At 31.8% G+C, this 19373-nt stretch overlaps 1 protein-coding gene across 1 annotated transcript in view; it reads left to right on the top strand.

Annotated features, from left to right (window-relative positions):
* Positions 1 to 18913, top strand: part of LOC126899104 (uncharacterized) — a 53362-nt gene extending 34449 nt beyond the window's left edge. Inside the window, exons 2-5 of the mRNA XM_050673660.1 lie at positions 11996 to 12263; positions 14297 to 14503; positions 14592 to 16297; positions 16796 to 18913. Coding sequence (XP_050529617.1) covers positions 12215 to 12263; positions 14297 to 14503; positions 14592 to 16297; positions 16796 to 18061 — 3228 coding nt within the window. The 5' untranslated portion in view covers positions 11996 to 12214 and the 3' untranslated portion in view covers positions 18062 to 18913. The remainder of the gene's footprint in view (positions 1 to 11995; positions 12264 to 14296; positions 14504 to 14591; positions 16298 to 16795) is intronic.
* The last annotated feature ends 460 nt before the right edge of the window (positions 18914 to 19373 follow it).

Here is a 19373-nt window from a genome sequence, read left to right as displayed (position 1 = left end):
AAAATTCTATTTTTCTTTTTGAGACACAGCGTTTTCAAAGTCAATTTGTAATGGCTAATGAGCTCAGAACAATAGTTTTGTATTTGGCATGTGTAAATATATCCATTACACCCGTGGCCATATTTGCATTTAGTTAATTATTTTCCGTTATATTTATGCGAGCAATGTAATATGAATAAAATATTTGCTGCGAAATCGTTTATGCATACAAATAATTTTTAACGGTCGCATTCATACCAAGTCTATATTTGTTGTTTCGTTGATTATTTTGATACTACGACTATACGGAATGTTCCCTACTAATTATTTCCATGAATTAAAAAATTAGTATTATTGCGCAATATTGAAATGGCTGTTCGATTTATTAACTTAATTATATGGTCTCGTCTTCTCCGTATGTAATAGCGTTATGTATCAGATGAAAAAGAAATAAGAAAATACACGTTTGTATTCAATGCCTAGCTGCCTTATTTGAGTTGGTGGTGCACAATGAATCGTTAAGTTTGGGTAACAATACTAATTCGATTTGAACCGCGTGCTCAATTTATGATGCGAATATGATTATGCGATGAAGTTTCTATGACTGGGCGCTGGTAAAACATCAACTGAGGTCGTTTCCCAATAGAATATACACTGTAGTAGCTAACCCTTTCTTGCAATGTTCCAATGATTTAACATTGACAACTATGATTAAATAATGAAGACAGAATATGCAAATGAGATAGCTTAATGTACAGTTCTGAGAGAATTTTAAATAAATATCTAACGACAATTTTTGTTGGATATATGTTTTGTTTAGTTCTGAAGACGTATCTATTGAAAAACATTTTTCATTTGAAGGTAAACGTTTAGTTCATTACTTTATTAACTTTAAAAAATGTACTTGGCTAAAGGGTATTAGTATTAGTTATATATTTTACCTATAGAAAAATTATTTATATTTTCAGTATTCAACGTTTATATACACTAGCTTAGTAAATGAAATGAACAGTTTGTCGAAAAGTGATTTTTACTTGCGCACATAGAAAAGTTTGAAAACTTTCCAACTAAAATTTATAAACTAGTCATATTAATATTATAGTAAAAACGTTATTTTTGATCTAAAAGATCGCTGAATCGTTCAAGTAAATGAGAATTAACATTTTACAACGACACAAAAAATAAACCAATATATCGTGTCTGTTTTTTTCTTTATAATGAATTTTTTAATAGCAAATAAATGTATGGTTTTTACAATTGACCACCTGGGCTAACATGCTTATTTTAAACATTATTCAAACTTGTTATGGTAAAAACAATTTTAACCCTTTGGTAATATTTTAAAAACAACCCCTTAGAGGCAAGTTTCACCGAATTTGTTATTAATGGAAGTCCCATTGAAATGCGTTAATTACAATTACTCACGGGCGCTTTTAATGCGATACAGTTTCCATTGTGCTCGTATTATTGTACAGATCGGTAAACGAATTATTATGGTAATGCCAATACGTATTAAAAGCTGACACCGCGGCACTATTGATCGCATTGACGGTCTGCATTCATATAATATGGTAGTATCGGTTGAACGCGCAAAGATAATATTTTTACTTAAAGCCGTTATCACTGTGAACTCTGAGGATTTCCTCTCGGTCAGTGCTGCACACGGCTGAAGAAACCTACTTTTCTACGAGCGAAGAAATGCGGCGTACACTTTATGGCGTATCCGATAGCTCAAACAGTAATGTACGGTAACCATACCCGAAAACATTTCCGGAACAACAACGTGTGGGTTTTGAATATTGAAGTGAATCGCATAAATATTTAAAGAACAATACGGACATCAATCACTTCTTTCCAATACCTCATTGACGTGTTGAGGTCATGTAGTGCGTGTAAGCGGTGCAAGATAACTGGCCATGATATCACGACGCGTGATCTGACCTCTGCAGTCCGTTCGCGTCCGAAAAGTCCAGTAAAACGTGTCGAATTCCGGTTGAGTTATCGACATTAGTTTTTTTTTTTTGTTGGGGAATCTCGATTTTTGACGAGACGCTGTGGTTCGAATGCGTCGTTCGTGTACCCGACCGGTATCATCGTAACAATTAATGAAGTCGTTTATATTCGGCATGGCTATTGCACTGTGAAAATCCGCACCACCGGCCAGAGACCCCAAAGGGAAATCCATTGCTACGGTGACAACTCGCGGTCGTTCGGAGTTAGTGTATTAGAACAAACGGAATATCCGGAATCGAATTTACGAGCGGACTAGGACGGAACAATGAAATTTCTAATTGTGTATATAAAAGGTCACGCCTTTGTAACGAGTATTGCGATCAACGCGATCCGCAAAGTCGTCCAAAGGCACACACCATTGTTTGGCTGCACGTGAAACGGAATCGTCCAAAATAAATATAAACGACGTGCAATAACACCGCGCGGATAATGTGACTTTGCTGGAGTGCTACCGAACTCTATCAGAGCACGTTCCGGTTACTGTTCGTATTGCAAAGTTGGCCATTAACGTCTGCCGTCGTTAATCAATAGGACCTAATCTGAATAACCGTCAAATGTAAACGATGGACAGTAAAATTAAAACAAACAAAAAAATACAACGTAACTCTAGTCGTCAATTATCGTGTTCACTTAATTTTTCATAATAACACGCATTTTTTATTTATTTTTTTCACCTCTTCTTACACATCCTTGGAATGGCGATACTTGACTGCAATTTATCTTCATTAGTTTCGACCGAGTTAAGGTTTATTTTGAACCATTAATATCAGTAGTGGTAGTTGCAGTAGTACCCCGAAAACCTGTCCGAGCGTAAAAGTTAATGTTTAATATCGAACAAAGACTGAAAAGAAGAAACAAATATTATTTTCTACGATATTCCCTCGAGCATCCGTTAATTGAGTCGTACGAATGAATTTCACGGGCAAAATGAATACTGTGGACATTTTCTATATGAGTGGTCTATTAAATTACATGTTGGTTTTGAGCGAATTTTAAATCGGTTTCAAAATTAATTGTCTATTTTCCGTGCATATCGTCTGAAAGTATTTTTAAAGAAAACGTTTTTACATTTGAAACACGTTTGCTTATGGCGAATAAAAAAATTGCCTATAAATCTTTACGGGGTTGACCAAGCACACAAAAACTCGAACCCTCACGTTTTTCAGACGTGTGGTCTTTTCTAGAGTATTTGGTCCATTTATTTTTACAATTTTCAAAGGATTCAAAATACCTTTAAGAAGCTCATTTTTAAATACATTTCAAATAGTGCGTATCCGAAACTAATCTTGTTAGTTTTCTTCACAATCGATTTAAATGTCCACCAAGTTTATTTTTGAAACTATGTATTACGAGGATCATACAAATACAGTTATCATTAAATAGTTTACTAAAAAAATAATTATTTTTAAAAAACATTTATTTTTCTTTTAATTAATTATATTTATATTCACGTGTTAATTTTTTGTAATTTCAATTTTTATAAACATATATTAGTAATTTATTGTTGAAAAACATTATATAATTTTAAACATAAGTGCGATTAAATTTCTGCATTGAATTTTGAAAAACAGGATTAAATTATAAGAAACGTGGTCCATTAAATGTCATCTTTTCTATTTGGGGTCATATACATTTTTGTAATAACCGCAAATCACGTTTTTATTACATCTTTTAAGTTTATACCACAAAAAAGGCTTCTAGTATTTAAAGAAAATATATTTGGCATTTCGGTTTTTCGTTTAATCTTTTGATTCTTTTTTCGATCTATGCACTAAAAAATTATGCCAAGGCACATTTAATTGAGATATCTTTGTGATTTTTTTAACCCGAATAACATTAAAATGATTTAAAAAAAAATAGTTTTCAAAACCAAAAGTATATAATGTATTAATAAGTTAATAAGTTAGTAATACAGCGCCATAAATAACGTTTTTTTTCTTGAATAAATAACGAAACGTTTTTGGACAACGAAAAAAGATTTAGAAAAAGTAAAACTTTTAGCTTGAAATTTAAGATATATCTAAAAACATTAAATGAATTTTTAATTTCTGATCAAACAACAGTTAATAGATTTATAAGCTATTAATATTAAACCATCCAGTATGAATGTATCAACGACTTAATAGTTTCACTACGATTTGACATTTGCGAACAACTTTTTCTTTTAATTGTTCATTGTATTTACAATTGAACAAAACTAGTTATTTTTATAGCGGTTACATCAATTGAATGGAACAACTGCATCGGAGATGTATTCAAAGGCAATGTTTAGTTTGGTACCAAAAATTTATTAGTCTCAGTCATTTTTAATTGCCGAGGTGGTTTCGTTTTACTGAAATTGTTTTTTTCCGATCCTCCCCTTTAAAACCGTTTGCTTTTATTCACATTCGCCGTCTTCCTTTTTTTCGTCGACTAAGGAACGGTGTTTTCGTTGTTTTTTCCTCGTTTTAATGGGCACCATCAATTCAAAGCTTAAAACACAACGAGAACGGGAATAATAATTGTTATTATCTGTCGCGGAAAACCATAAATTCTCAAAACGAATACATTAATACGCGGAGCGGGTCTAGTTTCGACTTACATAAATTCATTAAACGGTCAAACTTTTTGGCAACGTTAATTATTGCTTTGACTCCGCCGCAGACTTGCCGATTAGGTGGAGGTGCCGATTTTCGGAGGCGGCTGGAAAGCGGTGCCATGAAAGATGTAATGTTGAAGGACGGAGAAAAAGAATAATGAGATTTGAAACTTTTTGTAAAACAAATTTATGTATACACATAATCGGCAATTCTGCTTGATTTATGTTTGCTGTCTGCTATTGCCGTTATTGTATTTTATGACTTTTTTCATAAAGAACTCGTCGGGTTTTTCGTTGAACGCGCCGCATTCAAATCCAGTCAATGAAAAGCCTATGGCCGCGTAACGTATGTGAGCAGTCCGTTACAACGAAATAGCAAAAAAATAAAATACGTCAGAGGTTTAACTACCGAGTGCTGAACTATATTTGTGTTTCAAAACTACCGCTATGTTGCAGCGTTTTAAAGGAACGAAAATTTACCGTCCTGTTGAATTTTATCAAATAATTGAACTTCGTATGTTGACGTGGCAAAATCATGTGATACTTGAAAAACCAAAGACACGCAAGTACGTGCGGCGCCGGAACTGAAAAATCTCATGGAGTTGTCATATGGCTAAATTACACGCAACGATTCACAATTGTCAGTGTGGTCACGTCTGTTTTACAATTATTCGTAACACGGCGTATTATTATTATTATTATAACGATTCCACAAAGTCAATAACCTAAGTTTCGATGAGAATTTTTCAACCGGCTACGATCGATTGCAGTGCAAATATTTTCTTTTTAATTATATCCGTTACGAATTTCGAATCCCAGTCGAATTTACTTTGCTTACCATCAGACGAGGATAATTTTACTTTAAACGTCGAACTCAATAAAATTGGTAAATAGCAAACAGAGTCAGATTCAAAATGATATTACTTTACTGTCAACTCTACACCGATTTTGTTGTTTTGAAATGGAACTTTTTTTTTGTAACTCAACGTTTTATTATTGTATATTCAAAGTAATTTATTTTTATTGTTTTCGGCGAAGCACATGATTATGAAATGCGTATGTGTTTTATCATTTTTCTGAAAGGAAAAAAACTGTTGTTAGATTTCATATTTCGCTAAATTGAAGCAAATATTACCTCGACAATGAATCACTTCGTGCAGATATTTTTAGCAAAAAACACTTATTTGTTACATAACGAACACATTAGAATTACACAACAGTAGCACAATAGTTTATTTAGTCGTTACACTGACTGTGTATATTTTTAGACTGCTGTTGGTCCACGTGCATGCGTGTCACTAAAAATAGTTGAATTCTCTGGGTAAATACATTGTGTTAACATCAACGCCAGCAAAGTGCATTAAACCTTAAGACATTAAAATTATCATCTACTGTGCATTTATTATGAATACTATTCACTGAGCCATAGACTGTTTTTGTATAATCTATTTAAATTCTTCTAAGTGATGAGGTTTTAGATTTCCAAGTGGATCCATATCAACGTGTGAAATCTTTAATTAGACCTGTTGGTGAGTAAATGAAGGCATCCATTAACCCGACGAAGAATACTTAAACTAATTCAACATGATGAAAGATGTCGACGAATCTTAAGAAATATTTCTCATTTCAAAATCGAACCTCTTTAAAGATCACTGTTGAATAATTTTTAACAATCGAGTAAAACATTTATTGTAGTTTAAATTAACTGGCCTCATTGTGTGCTCTTTGTACACATTGTAGGTAAACTATTAAATATTTCCATAAAAATTAATTGTTACCGATTTATTTTCTAAAGTGTTTTTTATTATTTCATATAGTGTATTAAATATTTCATCCCAGAGCGTTAGAAAGTAAATTATTTTATTTTATGAAAATAATTTAACTGTCTCATGAATTTCCAAAAACTTGCGTGCATACTTACAGTAGAATTATTATTAAAGTCACTCGTCTGGCATTATATATTTCACTCGTTTAATCTACGCGTATTAATATTATTTCATAAGTATCTCGGAGAATAATTCTTCAGTGATTTATCTATGTAACTATGCTCGTTGATCTAATTAGTGAAATTGTATTATTGTAGTGTTAAAAAAGTACAAACAATATAAAATATAACAATATCAATGTTTAAATTTACTACCTCGACACCTTTACACGTTACAAAAAAAGCCTCTTTGAGTTGATCCAATACAGTAGTAGTATAATATATTTAACTTAAAACTTAAAGACAGATTTCTAAATGGTTGGGAATTAAAAATGATCTGTTGAGCTATTCTTTCTCCGGACTTATTATAGTCAATAAACATTAATTGTCAAACTTAAGATTAACGTTAAAGATAATTCACCGAGAAAACATACAAAGATTACTTGAAAATGTAAATTAAGAATGTACGGATATGTTTATAACGTTGTTGTACACCCGGCACTTATAAAAAGTTTTCGTTTAGTCACAATCGTAAACTTGATTAAGAGGAATAAGAGGAAACTACTATTTGTAACACGAAGTAAGAAATAGATTGGCGTACAATTTATGAGTTTTTTTTTTCATCAACAACGAGAATAAGATAAACGTCGAATTTCCGTAGATTTTGGCTAAATTCTAAAATATGTCGATCGCGTAGGTCATTGACAACACCAATCGATTGGTACGCACCTAACGTCGTTCGCACCGCAAGTGCAGCAGCAGTGGAAACGGCCGGCCGGGGTCAGTGTCCGGATGGGTTGCGAGTGTCAAAGCAGCCCAGACGGCGTACATATGTATAGGATTTACAATTCAAGACTAGTTGCTTTTAACGGAAAACCAATTGTGAATTCACAGATGGGCTGCCCGGGTCCCATTCGACCGTTTCCCACACATCTGTGTAATCGTGATCGCAATTAATGGATTTATTTTTCGCACGACACGTAATCCGCCGTGAGCCGGCAGACGTACGCGTCGAAGTGTGTGTACTGCGCGGCAGCTATTAATCGATGGACAATGGCGTTCGACGAATAGGCCTAGTCGCACTTTGTTGTCAGCGCCTAACGACCGACGCTGATCGAGGGAATGACACACGTACGTGCGAGATGTACGCGCGTTGTTCGCACGTGCGGATGATTCGCCCGACAGAAATTGCCTACGTCACGGCCAATTAATGCAATAAAGCGACACGATTCCGTGAGAAGATTAATAAAAAGTGAAAATTACTTTCCTACCGCGGGATCACCTCCAATCGCTGAGGTAACAGTTCACGATGGCTCGTGTGACACGCAGATCTCGACAAGCGTTTTGTCTCGGGCCTCGCCAAAAAAAAACATAAAACTCGACGGCGTGTCGAACACGTTCCACAGGTCACACTGTACGTTTTCGGCTCCGTCAACCCGACAATATTAATGTTTAATTTTGTCAATTAATCTTGAGCCGTCAATTTTGAATAGCATAGAGACGGAGCGAATATCATTTTTAATTATTGTGGTCACACACCGCGAAAACTTTAAAACTGTTGGTCAACAAAAACTCACGGTATTAATTACTAGTAAACGACTCCTTTGTAAAGTCGTAAAAGTCGGAATGTCTGTTCGCTAGTCGATTTTCTTCTGAAAACTTGCAGAGTGCAAGTGATTTGGTTTTTTGATGACATTTTGTGTTTCTTTCACTAAATTAAAGTGAGCGCTTTGGTGGATATTTCGGGAAGCGTTCTGCGGTAAAAATGTGTAATAGTTAAAATGTCTATTAGCTGCCCAAATTTAAGTACACTTTAGAACATTATAACATTTAAGCCGCGCAATAAAATCGTGTTTAAGAGACTGCTGTTAGAGATCATGTCCAACGCCGAACCCTAACGAATCGAGATGACTTCACATTCATGACGTTGTTGTTGGAGTATGTGTTTTAGTGGGTGCGAAGCCCACAACTATTGCACTAACGAGTTCACGGACAACAAAGAAAGTTTAAAAATTGTGTTAACGTCACGCGTAGAGATTGATGTTATTAAAATTATTCAATAATCATTATTTAATTACTCTTTTCTGGCATGTATAACATGAATGTTTTATTCAACTACTAATACACATGTTAATGCGGGTCGAACAACGATAAAAAATACTTTCGGTTTCGATACACGTGTATTGTTCAAACGTTGCCGACCGAGCGGTTTTTCGATGAGTTTTACATTTTGTTGGCCGCGCGTACAATGCAAGTTCCACTTTCAGTTTTTCTTATACATGCGGCTTGACTTTAACGCGAAACTCGGCACTTGGTAAGTCGTTTTCGACCGTGTTTAATCAAGTGGCATTTGACTTGGGAGTGCGTTGCCGTTTCATCGGCGTCGGATGGACTTAACGATCCGGTAAATGTCGGACAAACGGTTTTGTTTTTATCATTTCCCATATCAATGTTGCGACGGCACTTTGTTACATCGATTGTCTCATCGGTGACCCTCCGGGCCGACGCACCGAGACGTTAGAGACTCGACGACATCGTGACCGATAAAACACAATGTGTTGGTTTCACCATTTGGCGTGATCGCGTGCAGCCGTCGACGTTGAGACCAAAATGATAATGCCAATAAAAATAAATAATAATGGTTAAAAAATAACAAGCAATAAATTATTTGTCACTGTTCGTTAACACGGTCGTTAAACTGCGAGTTTGTACCGAGTTTTTTAATTTTACGACACCGGCAAAGTACAGTTTCTGGCTGCAAAATCGTTTTGATATTACACATGTATGTATATTTTTTTCTCTCGAAGGACTAACGGCTGTAATATGCGGTAGCATGCTCATATAATACCGTTGTTTATTTATACATATAATAAATGTTATTACAACCGTACGAACGCATAATATAAACATTTAAAAGGAATGATTTTATTCGGCAATTTAATGAAAAACATAAAAGCCCAAGACCACCTGTTACGTACCGGTCTGCTTAATTTACGATTTATGTAGTTTTTACAAGTGTTTACACGGGTTTCAATATAAAATTTATCGTTTGATGTTTGCCACCTCAACTGATTTGTCGTTCAAATACACCAACTCTACATATTAATGGCGCAATTGTCAACGGGTAGTCAACTGTACGGTCCATTCAACAAGAACCAGTCCAATAAATTTTGTTAATCAACAGAAATTTCGGACGAATATTGCAATAATTGTTTGTGTTATCCTCAGGATGTCAAATTATTTTAGATGTCATTTGTGTTGTGAAATTTTAATTTAATAACCACAACAAAAAATATCGTACCAATAGCAAATGTCTTTACTTTGATGTAAGAGAAGTCTCGATGTCAAATGTTTTTATTGACGAAAATAAGAAAGTTCGTCGAAAACACACCTCTGAATAATAATATGAGAAACATTTTTTCGATTGAAATTCATTTAGTCGAGCGACTCGAAGGATTTTTTTCTCTTCGCTTTGATGACAAATGCTTGAAACGCTATTAATTTCATTACTTCGACTAGACGTGATCATACGATATTTCACAATAGGCCCATAAAAATCGAATTTGTTTTTTTCTCCTCAGTCAGAAATGTTTTTTTTGTGTTCTCAAATATCAATTGGATGCATTTCTCATCGTTGTACCTTTTAATAAAAGCTTTTGGCAAACAATGGAATTTCAATCGAAATCCGGCTGCGAAAATTGATCCGTTTTTCTCTTTCTACCTCTTGTATTGTACAACGGATTCCAATATTGTTTACGAATTTAGTATAGATAGGTAATCGTGGAATTCATAATATTCATTGTGGATTTTATCTCCAAGATAAATTTTGTGTAATACAAAGATACGTTTTTTTTTTATTCGTCGTGCCTTGCCGTCTGTTCAACGTTCATCCGTTCCAATATTTATTTTATTTCTATTAAATACCAGATATATTTATAAAAAGCAGCAAACAAAAACTGATAAGGCATTTTCCATTACGTTGATAAGTGGTCCGGTAACGGTGTACGACAAAAAAAATTTATACCGACCCTCATGATTGAAATAAAAATCAATTTTCAATTAACTATTATCCTCAGGAAAGTTACGTTTTTAACTCCAAAATTTTCAATATTTACGTTGGTCTTGAGGGACGTTTTAAACTGCGTAATTGTGTTTTGAAAATGTTTTCTTTAACGTGTTAATTAATAATCCTGATTATTTTTAAATGGCTACACATCTAACATTCTTCTGGGAAATTGTTTTATCTGTTGTTTGTCAATCAATCATCTGTTGTTTAAATTCAAATTTTATCAATTTAAAATCAAATTTTTGTTTATATGAAATTAATTTAAATAATAATAACATTTAATCCAATTAGTATGCACAAGGCAGTATGGCAGTTACGGACAAACATTAATTAATTTACACTAATTAAATCTCACAGGCGCAGAAGAAGGCGGATTATAATAAAGCGAATATTGTTTTGAACGATGACAAAAATCAGCTCAGACTTTTCATACACGTGCTAGGAAGTGTGAGCTTGTAATATACTGCAGTACGAAATTCATACGTGATATTATTCATTCACCTCGTAGACTTTGTGGAGCCAGCGAGTTATTACTACTTGGCTGCAGCAGCACATTATCATTTATGGTTAACCCGCCAAACCGTTTCGTTCATCCGTTTGAAAATAAATTGCAGATAATTTGATTTAAACAAATTAAATTTTTATCATATAGGATAATTGTGTTTACCTTATAAACTTTTTTTTTTTAGTTGAATTCAAGTCCGTTGATCGTGTGCAGTGTTTGCTTTGACCGTTCTTGTTGATTCTAGATAAATTATGTGGTACCTATTCGTTTTACCGTAAATTTAAAGGGTGACTTTAAATATATAAACACACACAACAAACACTTGGTAGTTAGCAAAGTGTAAAAACTACCAAGTTAGACACCTTGATATTTCTTTTTCGCTTTTTGTCCTCGAAGAGAAAATACGATCGGGCATATCGACACAAACAAAACCCACGTAACTGAAAACTAATAAAGTGCTTTTGCAATACTACTTTCGTGTAGAACCACAAGTGGGTACAGGGCAGTAGGGATGTTATATTTAACAATGTAAGCATATGCGAGTGTTTACGGTACATCGGCCACGTGCACAACAGTTGTTGTTTTTTTTCGGTTTGGTTAAACCGAAAAAAAAATTTTACTTACGGGGCATTGCTAGAGAATAAAAAAATAAAAACCTTCAACATTCTATCAAAAATATAAAATAAATTCACAGACGTTTATAACTTTGAAATATTTTATTTAAAAAGTAAATTCCTCGGCACATAACTTCTCCTGTTTGCTATAGTACATCCTCGATCTATATTATGTTTATGATTGTTCATAAAGCAACCCTATTAGGTATCCCTCGGAAAAACTCATTTATATGAAAAAGTCTACTATGACATTTGTCTTATTTTCCTTAGCGATTTTATTATGCCTATTTTTATATTATTATTATTTTTCTTACAGGCGCTGTTTTCGTATCACCCGGTTTTGTCACCCGGCCGGCGTATTGCAATGACTTCCAGGCGAAAACTGCACTGACAATAAGTACACACTAATACAATTGAGTGTACCAGTGGGTATTGCTCGACAACCAAACTGTATCCCCTTACATAGTGTTCAGCGACAGAGATACGACACATACAACTCACGGATTGTAAAAAGCTAACTAGGGTATTGTTTGAAATGAAATTCTTCAAAATGAAATTGTTACTATTGTGTTTTTTTTTACAAAGTAAGTAAAACTTAGATACAAACATCTAATTTATATTTGACGTTTTACACAATATATCAATTGTTAATCCTTAGAAATAAAGTTTAAAAAGTATATTTTGACATTATATAAATGACATTTTAAAATATAACTATAATCTTTTTGTATTTTAATTTATATATAATTCTCATAATATCTATTACAAAAACAAGAAATGAAGGCCCTAGAGAATCTTAAGACGAAGTCTATTTTCATGTAACCTTTATCAGTCAAACGTCTACATTAAAATAATTATCATCATTCTTATTGTACTAAACAATTTTTTTTTATGTTAACAAGTCCATTTCTCATGTAGTTTATTCATCCTTGGATGAAACAAATATTTTCTTTAATTATAGTCGTATATCATTTGGGCCAAGTAAATTAGTTCATGGTCGTTGCTTGTTCCTTAAGTTTTTTCCGTAATAAATTATTTACGCCAGAGTATTAAGAAGAAATCTTCTTAACTTCAAGTTAAGTTGTCTGAACTTGAAGTATCTATCTAATTCTAATATCAGCTAAATAATATAATTAAAACTATTTGATAAAATAAAAATTTGTTTATACCTAATATATTGTAAAACCACATTACATCCATCATTTATAACAATATGTTTTAAAAAATTCGGTTGATATTATATCAACCAAATACTCTAAAAACATAATTTTATTTCTAAAATTGATTCACTTAAGATGTGTTAGAAGTTTCACTCACAAACAAAATTGAAACTGTTTATCTCTTTTTAAAATTCTTTCGCATGTTTTTATGGATGTATACAAACGAGTAACATTATGTCGACTTTCTTTCGTGTTTTATCATAGTATGATAGCTTTCATCAAACTATAACATTTCGTTATACGCACGACTAAAAAACAATTTTTGTATTTTATGATATTTGTGAGATCTCCAATAAAATCACAATAATGTATATAAAATGATTTATTCGACAAATACGTTTAATATGTTTAACACAAATTACGCTCCGACAGTTCTTTTAATTCTAAAAATTGTATTAAAAAATAGTATTTAATAATGTTTTGGTTAATATTACATAATAGGTTAAAATATGTACTATAAATTTTTAATTACATATATTATAATATTATAATGTGTGTATGTATTATATTTTATAAAAACCATATTACAAAGTTTTGTAAGTAATTCTTTATTAACGAATATAAAGTTAATATAATATATTAACCTATTCTAAATTTCCTATTTTAAAACGTTTTAATCTCATCATGCTGTTTTAAAAATTATTCATTTGGGTTGTACTAAATCATTTCGATTTCAGCCAGACAAATTTTATGCTATTAATTTCAGCAATTATGTCGACAAGGCTAATTAAACTAATTAGCGTTTTAAAGTGAGACTTTTTTCATACTATTAAACAGGTGATTTTCATATATATATATATATATATATATACAATGGTGAATCATTTATAACGAAGACAATAGCGGTAGAATATTTTAACCGTTTAATTAGCCAGTAAAATATTCATTAATTTAAATCTTGAAGCGTTGCTCAGTAAAGTTTCATTACTTAAAATGTGTATTAAGTATTTCAATATTTTAAACGATGGAATTTTTAATAACAAATATTGATATTTTCAGTCTTGCCTGTTAATTAATTTTGAAGAATGAAATATTTTAATATAAAATCTTTTTTTTTTTAATAAAATATCATTTATTTTTATGAAACCATATTTAAGTTACAATTTTAGCTCATTTATTATTATTATTGTGCATCTTCCCTAAATTTCTTAATTTATCTACTTTATATCATTAAATGACAGAAATATCCTAAATAATAAAAAATCCTGAAATATTTAACATATCCATGATAAAAATATTAAAAACTACTAGGTTGGCAGGATTGACTTAAGATTCTACATACGCCACTGATTCAATCAGTAATAATATAATACACACCAACATTAGTGTATAATTTGTATCAATTTATGTAATATTAAATAAAATTAAATATCATTTAACATTTATTTTATTTTTAGCGTTGTTCATAGTATATGCCAAGTGTGAATCTGGACCAGTTTATGTGGACGCAAACTCTCAATATGACAGTCCTGAACCATTTGCCTCTTCTGTGGTATTACCAGATAGTCAAATCACTCAAACTGTTTATGGATTTTTAGATTTTACAACAACTATTGGAAACACTAAAATGGTGTTCATGCCTCAAAGTGCCTCTCCTTTGCCGGGTAAATGTCATAATTAAATAATAATTTAATTTAACTAATTAAATTGCACTTAAAATTACAATTATTTTTAATAATTCTGTTTCTTTAGTCATTACAGCTGTAGATCAAACAACTACTGAAGAATCATTCACAACAATCGAAGAAAAACCAGTGTCCAAAGAACAGTTGGAAACTGAATTTGTGGATATAACTCCAAGTAAACCATTATATCAACCAGACGATCAACTACCAAATGAAGAAGCTGTCATAACAATCAAAGAACTTAATACAACTCCTGAACCTACAACAATAACAACTAATGAACCAACATCAATTGATGAAGATAAAAAAAATAACCAAGAAAAAAAATCTGGAACTTTTTCAACTCAAAAAAAATTAGTCGTAAAATCGACAACGCCAATTCCTCCAATGGAGGGAGTTTCTCCTGAGGCCGTTGAAAAAAATAAAAAGGATTTCATAAGTTCCAAAGTAGTTGTTTTAACAGGTACTAAAGTTGTCAATGACATAATAACAAAAGAAGACGTTATTGAAGGTATTAGTTCTCATTCTTCTAGTGATATCCCAGAAAAAGTTATTTCGAGTAAAGTAGAAGTAATTTCTGGTGAGCCTGTCCAAGAGGTTGCTATAAATCATTTAGCACCTACACCTGAATACGATTTCCTCTCTCGGCAGCCATCTGAAGTGGTAGATGAAACATTTAAAGTGATTGATTTAAGGCCAAGCGCATCAAGATTAGTGGTTAACCAAAAAGGCAAACCACGTGCATTTAGTAGTGTATCAAATTTTAATATAGATGAAGAACCGGTTACTAATAAAACACCAAAAAAAGTTACAGTCAAAATTTCACCTTCTTCATCTGGAATTCGTATATTAAAAACAGTTGCTCCTAAATCAGCTAGTAGACCACCAAGTATTGAACCTACTCCGTCAACCTCTAACTTAGAAGATGAATCATTAGAATATTTAGTTGGATCTCAACCAAGTTCAAATTTAGTTAGACAATCTAGAAAACCAGTTATTAATATTAGTACAAACAAAAATAAATACACACCTACACCAAAAAATAAACCTCGAGAGTCAGACGATTATCCAGCAGCAGTAGATGAAGAAATTAATGAGTACTCTCAAACTCAAAATGAACCAACAACACCCAGTTATAGAAAAGGTTCTAAATATTCAACAAAAGGTACAACAACTACACAAAAATCGTCAAACTTTAAACAAAATAGATTTATTAGACCAACCACTGAAGCTCAAGAAGATATCACTGAAGGATCTATCACTCATAGAAGATTTGTCCCTAGTTCTAAACGCAATGAAAACAATGCAGTTGTAACTCCTACTACAACGTCTCGTAGAGTTTTCAAAAAACATTTTCAACAACAAGAGCAACAGCAACCTTTACAATCACAGTCAAACCATCAATCCATACCAACTCCACCAATAACATTCAAATCTAAACTAGTTCGACCATCTGGTCGATGGGAGTATAAAACATCTCCTAAACCTCGTGTAACCATTCGCCGGATAGATGACCTGCGACATGGCCAAGAAAATAATACAACTCCAGTCACACCGCATTTGCCTGACGTACAAGTAGATAATAATGATCAAGCGTTGGCAGGATCTGGTTTATTACCAGCTTTACAACATGACGATGATAATGATGTTCTTATTCAAGAATCTACTCCAACAGCAACCGCTGAAACTATTAGAGTAGAGATATCAACACCTGCTGAATTTAAAGATATTTACTATGAAATTGCAACTATCAAATCACCGTATTCTTTTCAAGTAAACACAATTAATTTTTCAATGCTTTTAGTTGTATATTTCAATTTTCGTACATTTTAATATAATAGAACTATTTTATATAATTTATTATCTACGAGATTATATAAATACTAAATTATAAAAAAAAAGTAGAAACTTTTACAATTATAAATACCTATAATAAAATAATAAACCATCTATTCTAGTATTTTTACAAGTTAGAAATATAATCTATTTAAGTCAAAATCATATTAATATAATAACGTTTACTAACATTATGGAATCATCCATTTCAGAAACAACATAATTTATTTCTTAAACACTATATTTTATGAACCAAAATATAATTACAACTAGAAGAGAGATAATATATTCTATATAAATATAACTTTTATAAAAATGATATAAAATGTTTATATATTTAATGTTAATAGTATAAAATATAAATATAAATGATATTTAAAAATTAGTTCTCAATATTTAATACATAGATAAAAAATATACAACTTATTTTTCTAGGTTGGATCTGTGAAAAACACTAGATTTATAACTGTCACATCTACGTTCCAAAAGAGTCTTGTCGAGCAAACTGAAAGTCCTCAGCCATCTAGAGTAGAACCACTATCCGAAAACATACTTGCAAGCACTGTCAATAACTTATATGGTCGCGAACACCCAATTGATTCTAGTATAGCTACCTTGCCCCCAATAGCTTTATCTCCTGACCAAGCTACACCACCATTAGAAACTATGACAGAAAGTTTCAGCACGACTGAACTTATGTTAAAAACTCACATTTTACCAGTAGTTCGAGGTAGTGATACAAGCAGCTATACTTTAATCCAATCTTACAAGGTTACCAGATTAATAACAGCAGTGAAAACTCTACCTCCCATGGAGGTATATCAATTTGTTCCAAGTAAAACATTGAATGAGTTTAATACAAGATTAGATGAGGCTGGATCTGAACTTCATTTGGAGCTTGAGTATGGTGACAATAATAATGAAGATGATTCTCATCCAAATGCAGCAAAAGCGTTTCTGGACAGTTTAGATCTAGCTAATGTTGGATCAAATTTTGATGTTTCACAAATGGATAAAACAAATGGTTTACGTTTAAAGAAAGCACATAAATTCCCCAATGCTACTAATAACAATAATAATTTCTCCAGTTCAGCCCCTCCAACTATGAGTCCTGAACAACTTCAACAACTGGCTCTCTATAGACTACTTAATCCAAATGCTCCAGTGCCTGCTCCAGTTATTACAACTTCTAGACCAGTTTTAAAATTGGAAACATTGTATGAAACACACGCCCTTCCTATAGTGAATGGTGGTAGTACATATTATACTACTCTATCTAGGCCGATTGGAACAGTTACACGAACAGATTTTGAACTTTTCACGACCACCCTAGCTATACCTCAACCTTCTGCTCTATTTCCCCAACAATCAATTTTACAACCACAACCTTCTTTATTTCCTCAGCCTTCCCAATTTCCACAACAACCAACCCTATTTCCTCCACAGCCTACTCTTTTCCCACAACAGCCATCGTTTACCGTAATGTCCACACCAGTTATTACCGAATCAATGGTCACTCAAACTGATAGTAGAGTACTCAAGCTTACATTTGGTGCTAAAACTGCTTATACTACATTGTACTCTAGTTCTGTTTTTCCCACTCAGGTAACTTCATATTTGACTCAGTCTGTTGCCGTTCAACCTACGATAGCTCAATTCCCTAATTTCATACCGTATGGTGGATATCCATTTATAGGATAATTCAGTTGTCGCGTGCCATGACTTGTAAATAAAAAAATCATATACAATTATATGCTCAAATATAAAGTATTTTTGAAAAATAACCTAAAAAGAGGTTATAAAAATTAATGAATATATTTTTTTAATATAACTTTTATTTAAATAGTTAACTATTAATTAAATATGTTGATTAATATATTGTTATGTTGTTAAAAACATATAACACCATTTGCGTGACTAAAACTAGTGGAAATATGCAATACGTCATCTATTGTTACTAACCGATATATTGATTGAAAATTTCATTAGATATTTTTAAAACAAAAAAGTACTATCTAGAGATTTTTGCGCATTTGGTAAATAAAAATAAATTTTATCAATTTAATTGGAATGTATGAAAAATACTTTTTCTCAGACAATTGCTTGGTAACTTTTGTACATTGTCAAAGAAAGAACTTACTAAATTACTATTAAACTCTTTCGTTCATTTATCACCCTACCAGAATCGAACTTTGGAAGTCAGCCAAAAGTTTGAGGTGTATATTTCCACCTCCTCTTTATATAAACCTTGCTCTTTTACTGGAAGTTTTTCCTCGACATTATAAAACAAATCTGGTTACGAGTTGTGATTAATTGCATGGCCTTTACTAAAAATTATTTTCAATAGAAATTGTTGCCAAAAACCGATTGAAAAAAAAAGTAAAATAAAATTAAAGAGTATAATATATTCTATTATAAAGCGTAGTGAATTATTTTTATATTTTTTATCTGTAATTATATGTAATAAGTTATCTTATTTTTTAAATATATTTTTGTATTTTGTAACTAATGTTTTTATATTTGAAAATAAAACTTTTGTACAGATTTATTTAATATGTTGTAAATTTTTCATACATTTTTTAATAATGCATTTTATATAAAATAAAAATTATTCAATAAATTGTATTTTAAAATATATGTTTTAACAGTAAAAAAAAATTTACAATTAAAACTGATTGCAAGAAATTATCATTATTTTTTAAATAATATGCCACTAAATAATAGGATATATATTTTGGGATTTAAAATATTACAGTGAAATGTTATTGTTTTTTTAAAAATCTAAAAACTTCTAGAAGATTGAAACAAATTAGTTTTAGTTTGTTAAAGAGATAAGAAAGAACTGTCCATGCAATTAAACCACGTTCATTGTGTGTACCTACAACCAAATTATATTAATTGGTTTCTTCACATAAGTGTTTCCACAGAGTGATATATAAGTGTTTTTATCATTACTTGTATATCTAATACTATATATAGTATATATATGTATTAATAAGCCACTCCTATAAAT

This window comes from Daktulosphaira vitifoliae, unplaced genomic scaffold (genome assembly GCF_025091365.1).
Source record: "Daktulosphaira vitifoliae isolate Bord-2020 unplaced genomic scaffold, ASM2509136v1 Scaffold_1, whole genome shotgun sequence".
NCBI lineage: Eukaryota > Metazoa > Arthropoda > Insecta > Hemiptera > Phylloxeridae > Daktulosphaira > Daktulosphaira vitifoliae.
This window is presented reverse-complemented; position numbering and strand designations above follow the sequence as displayed.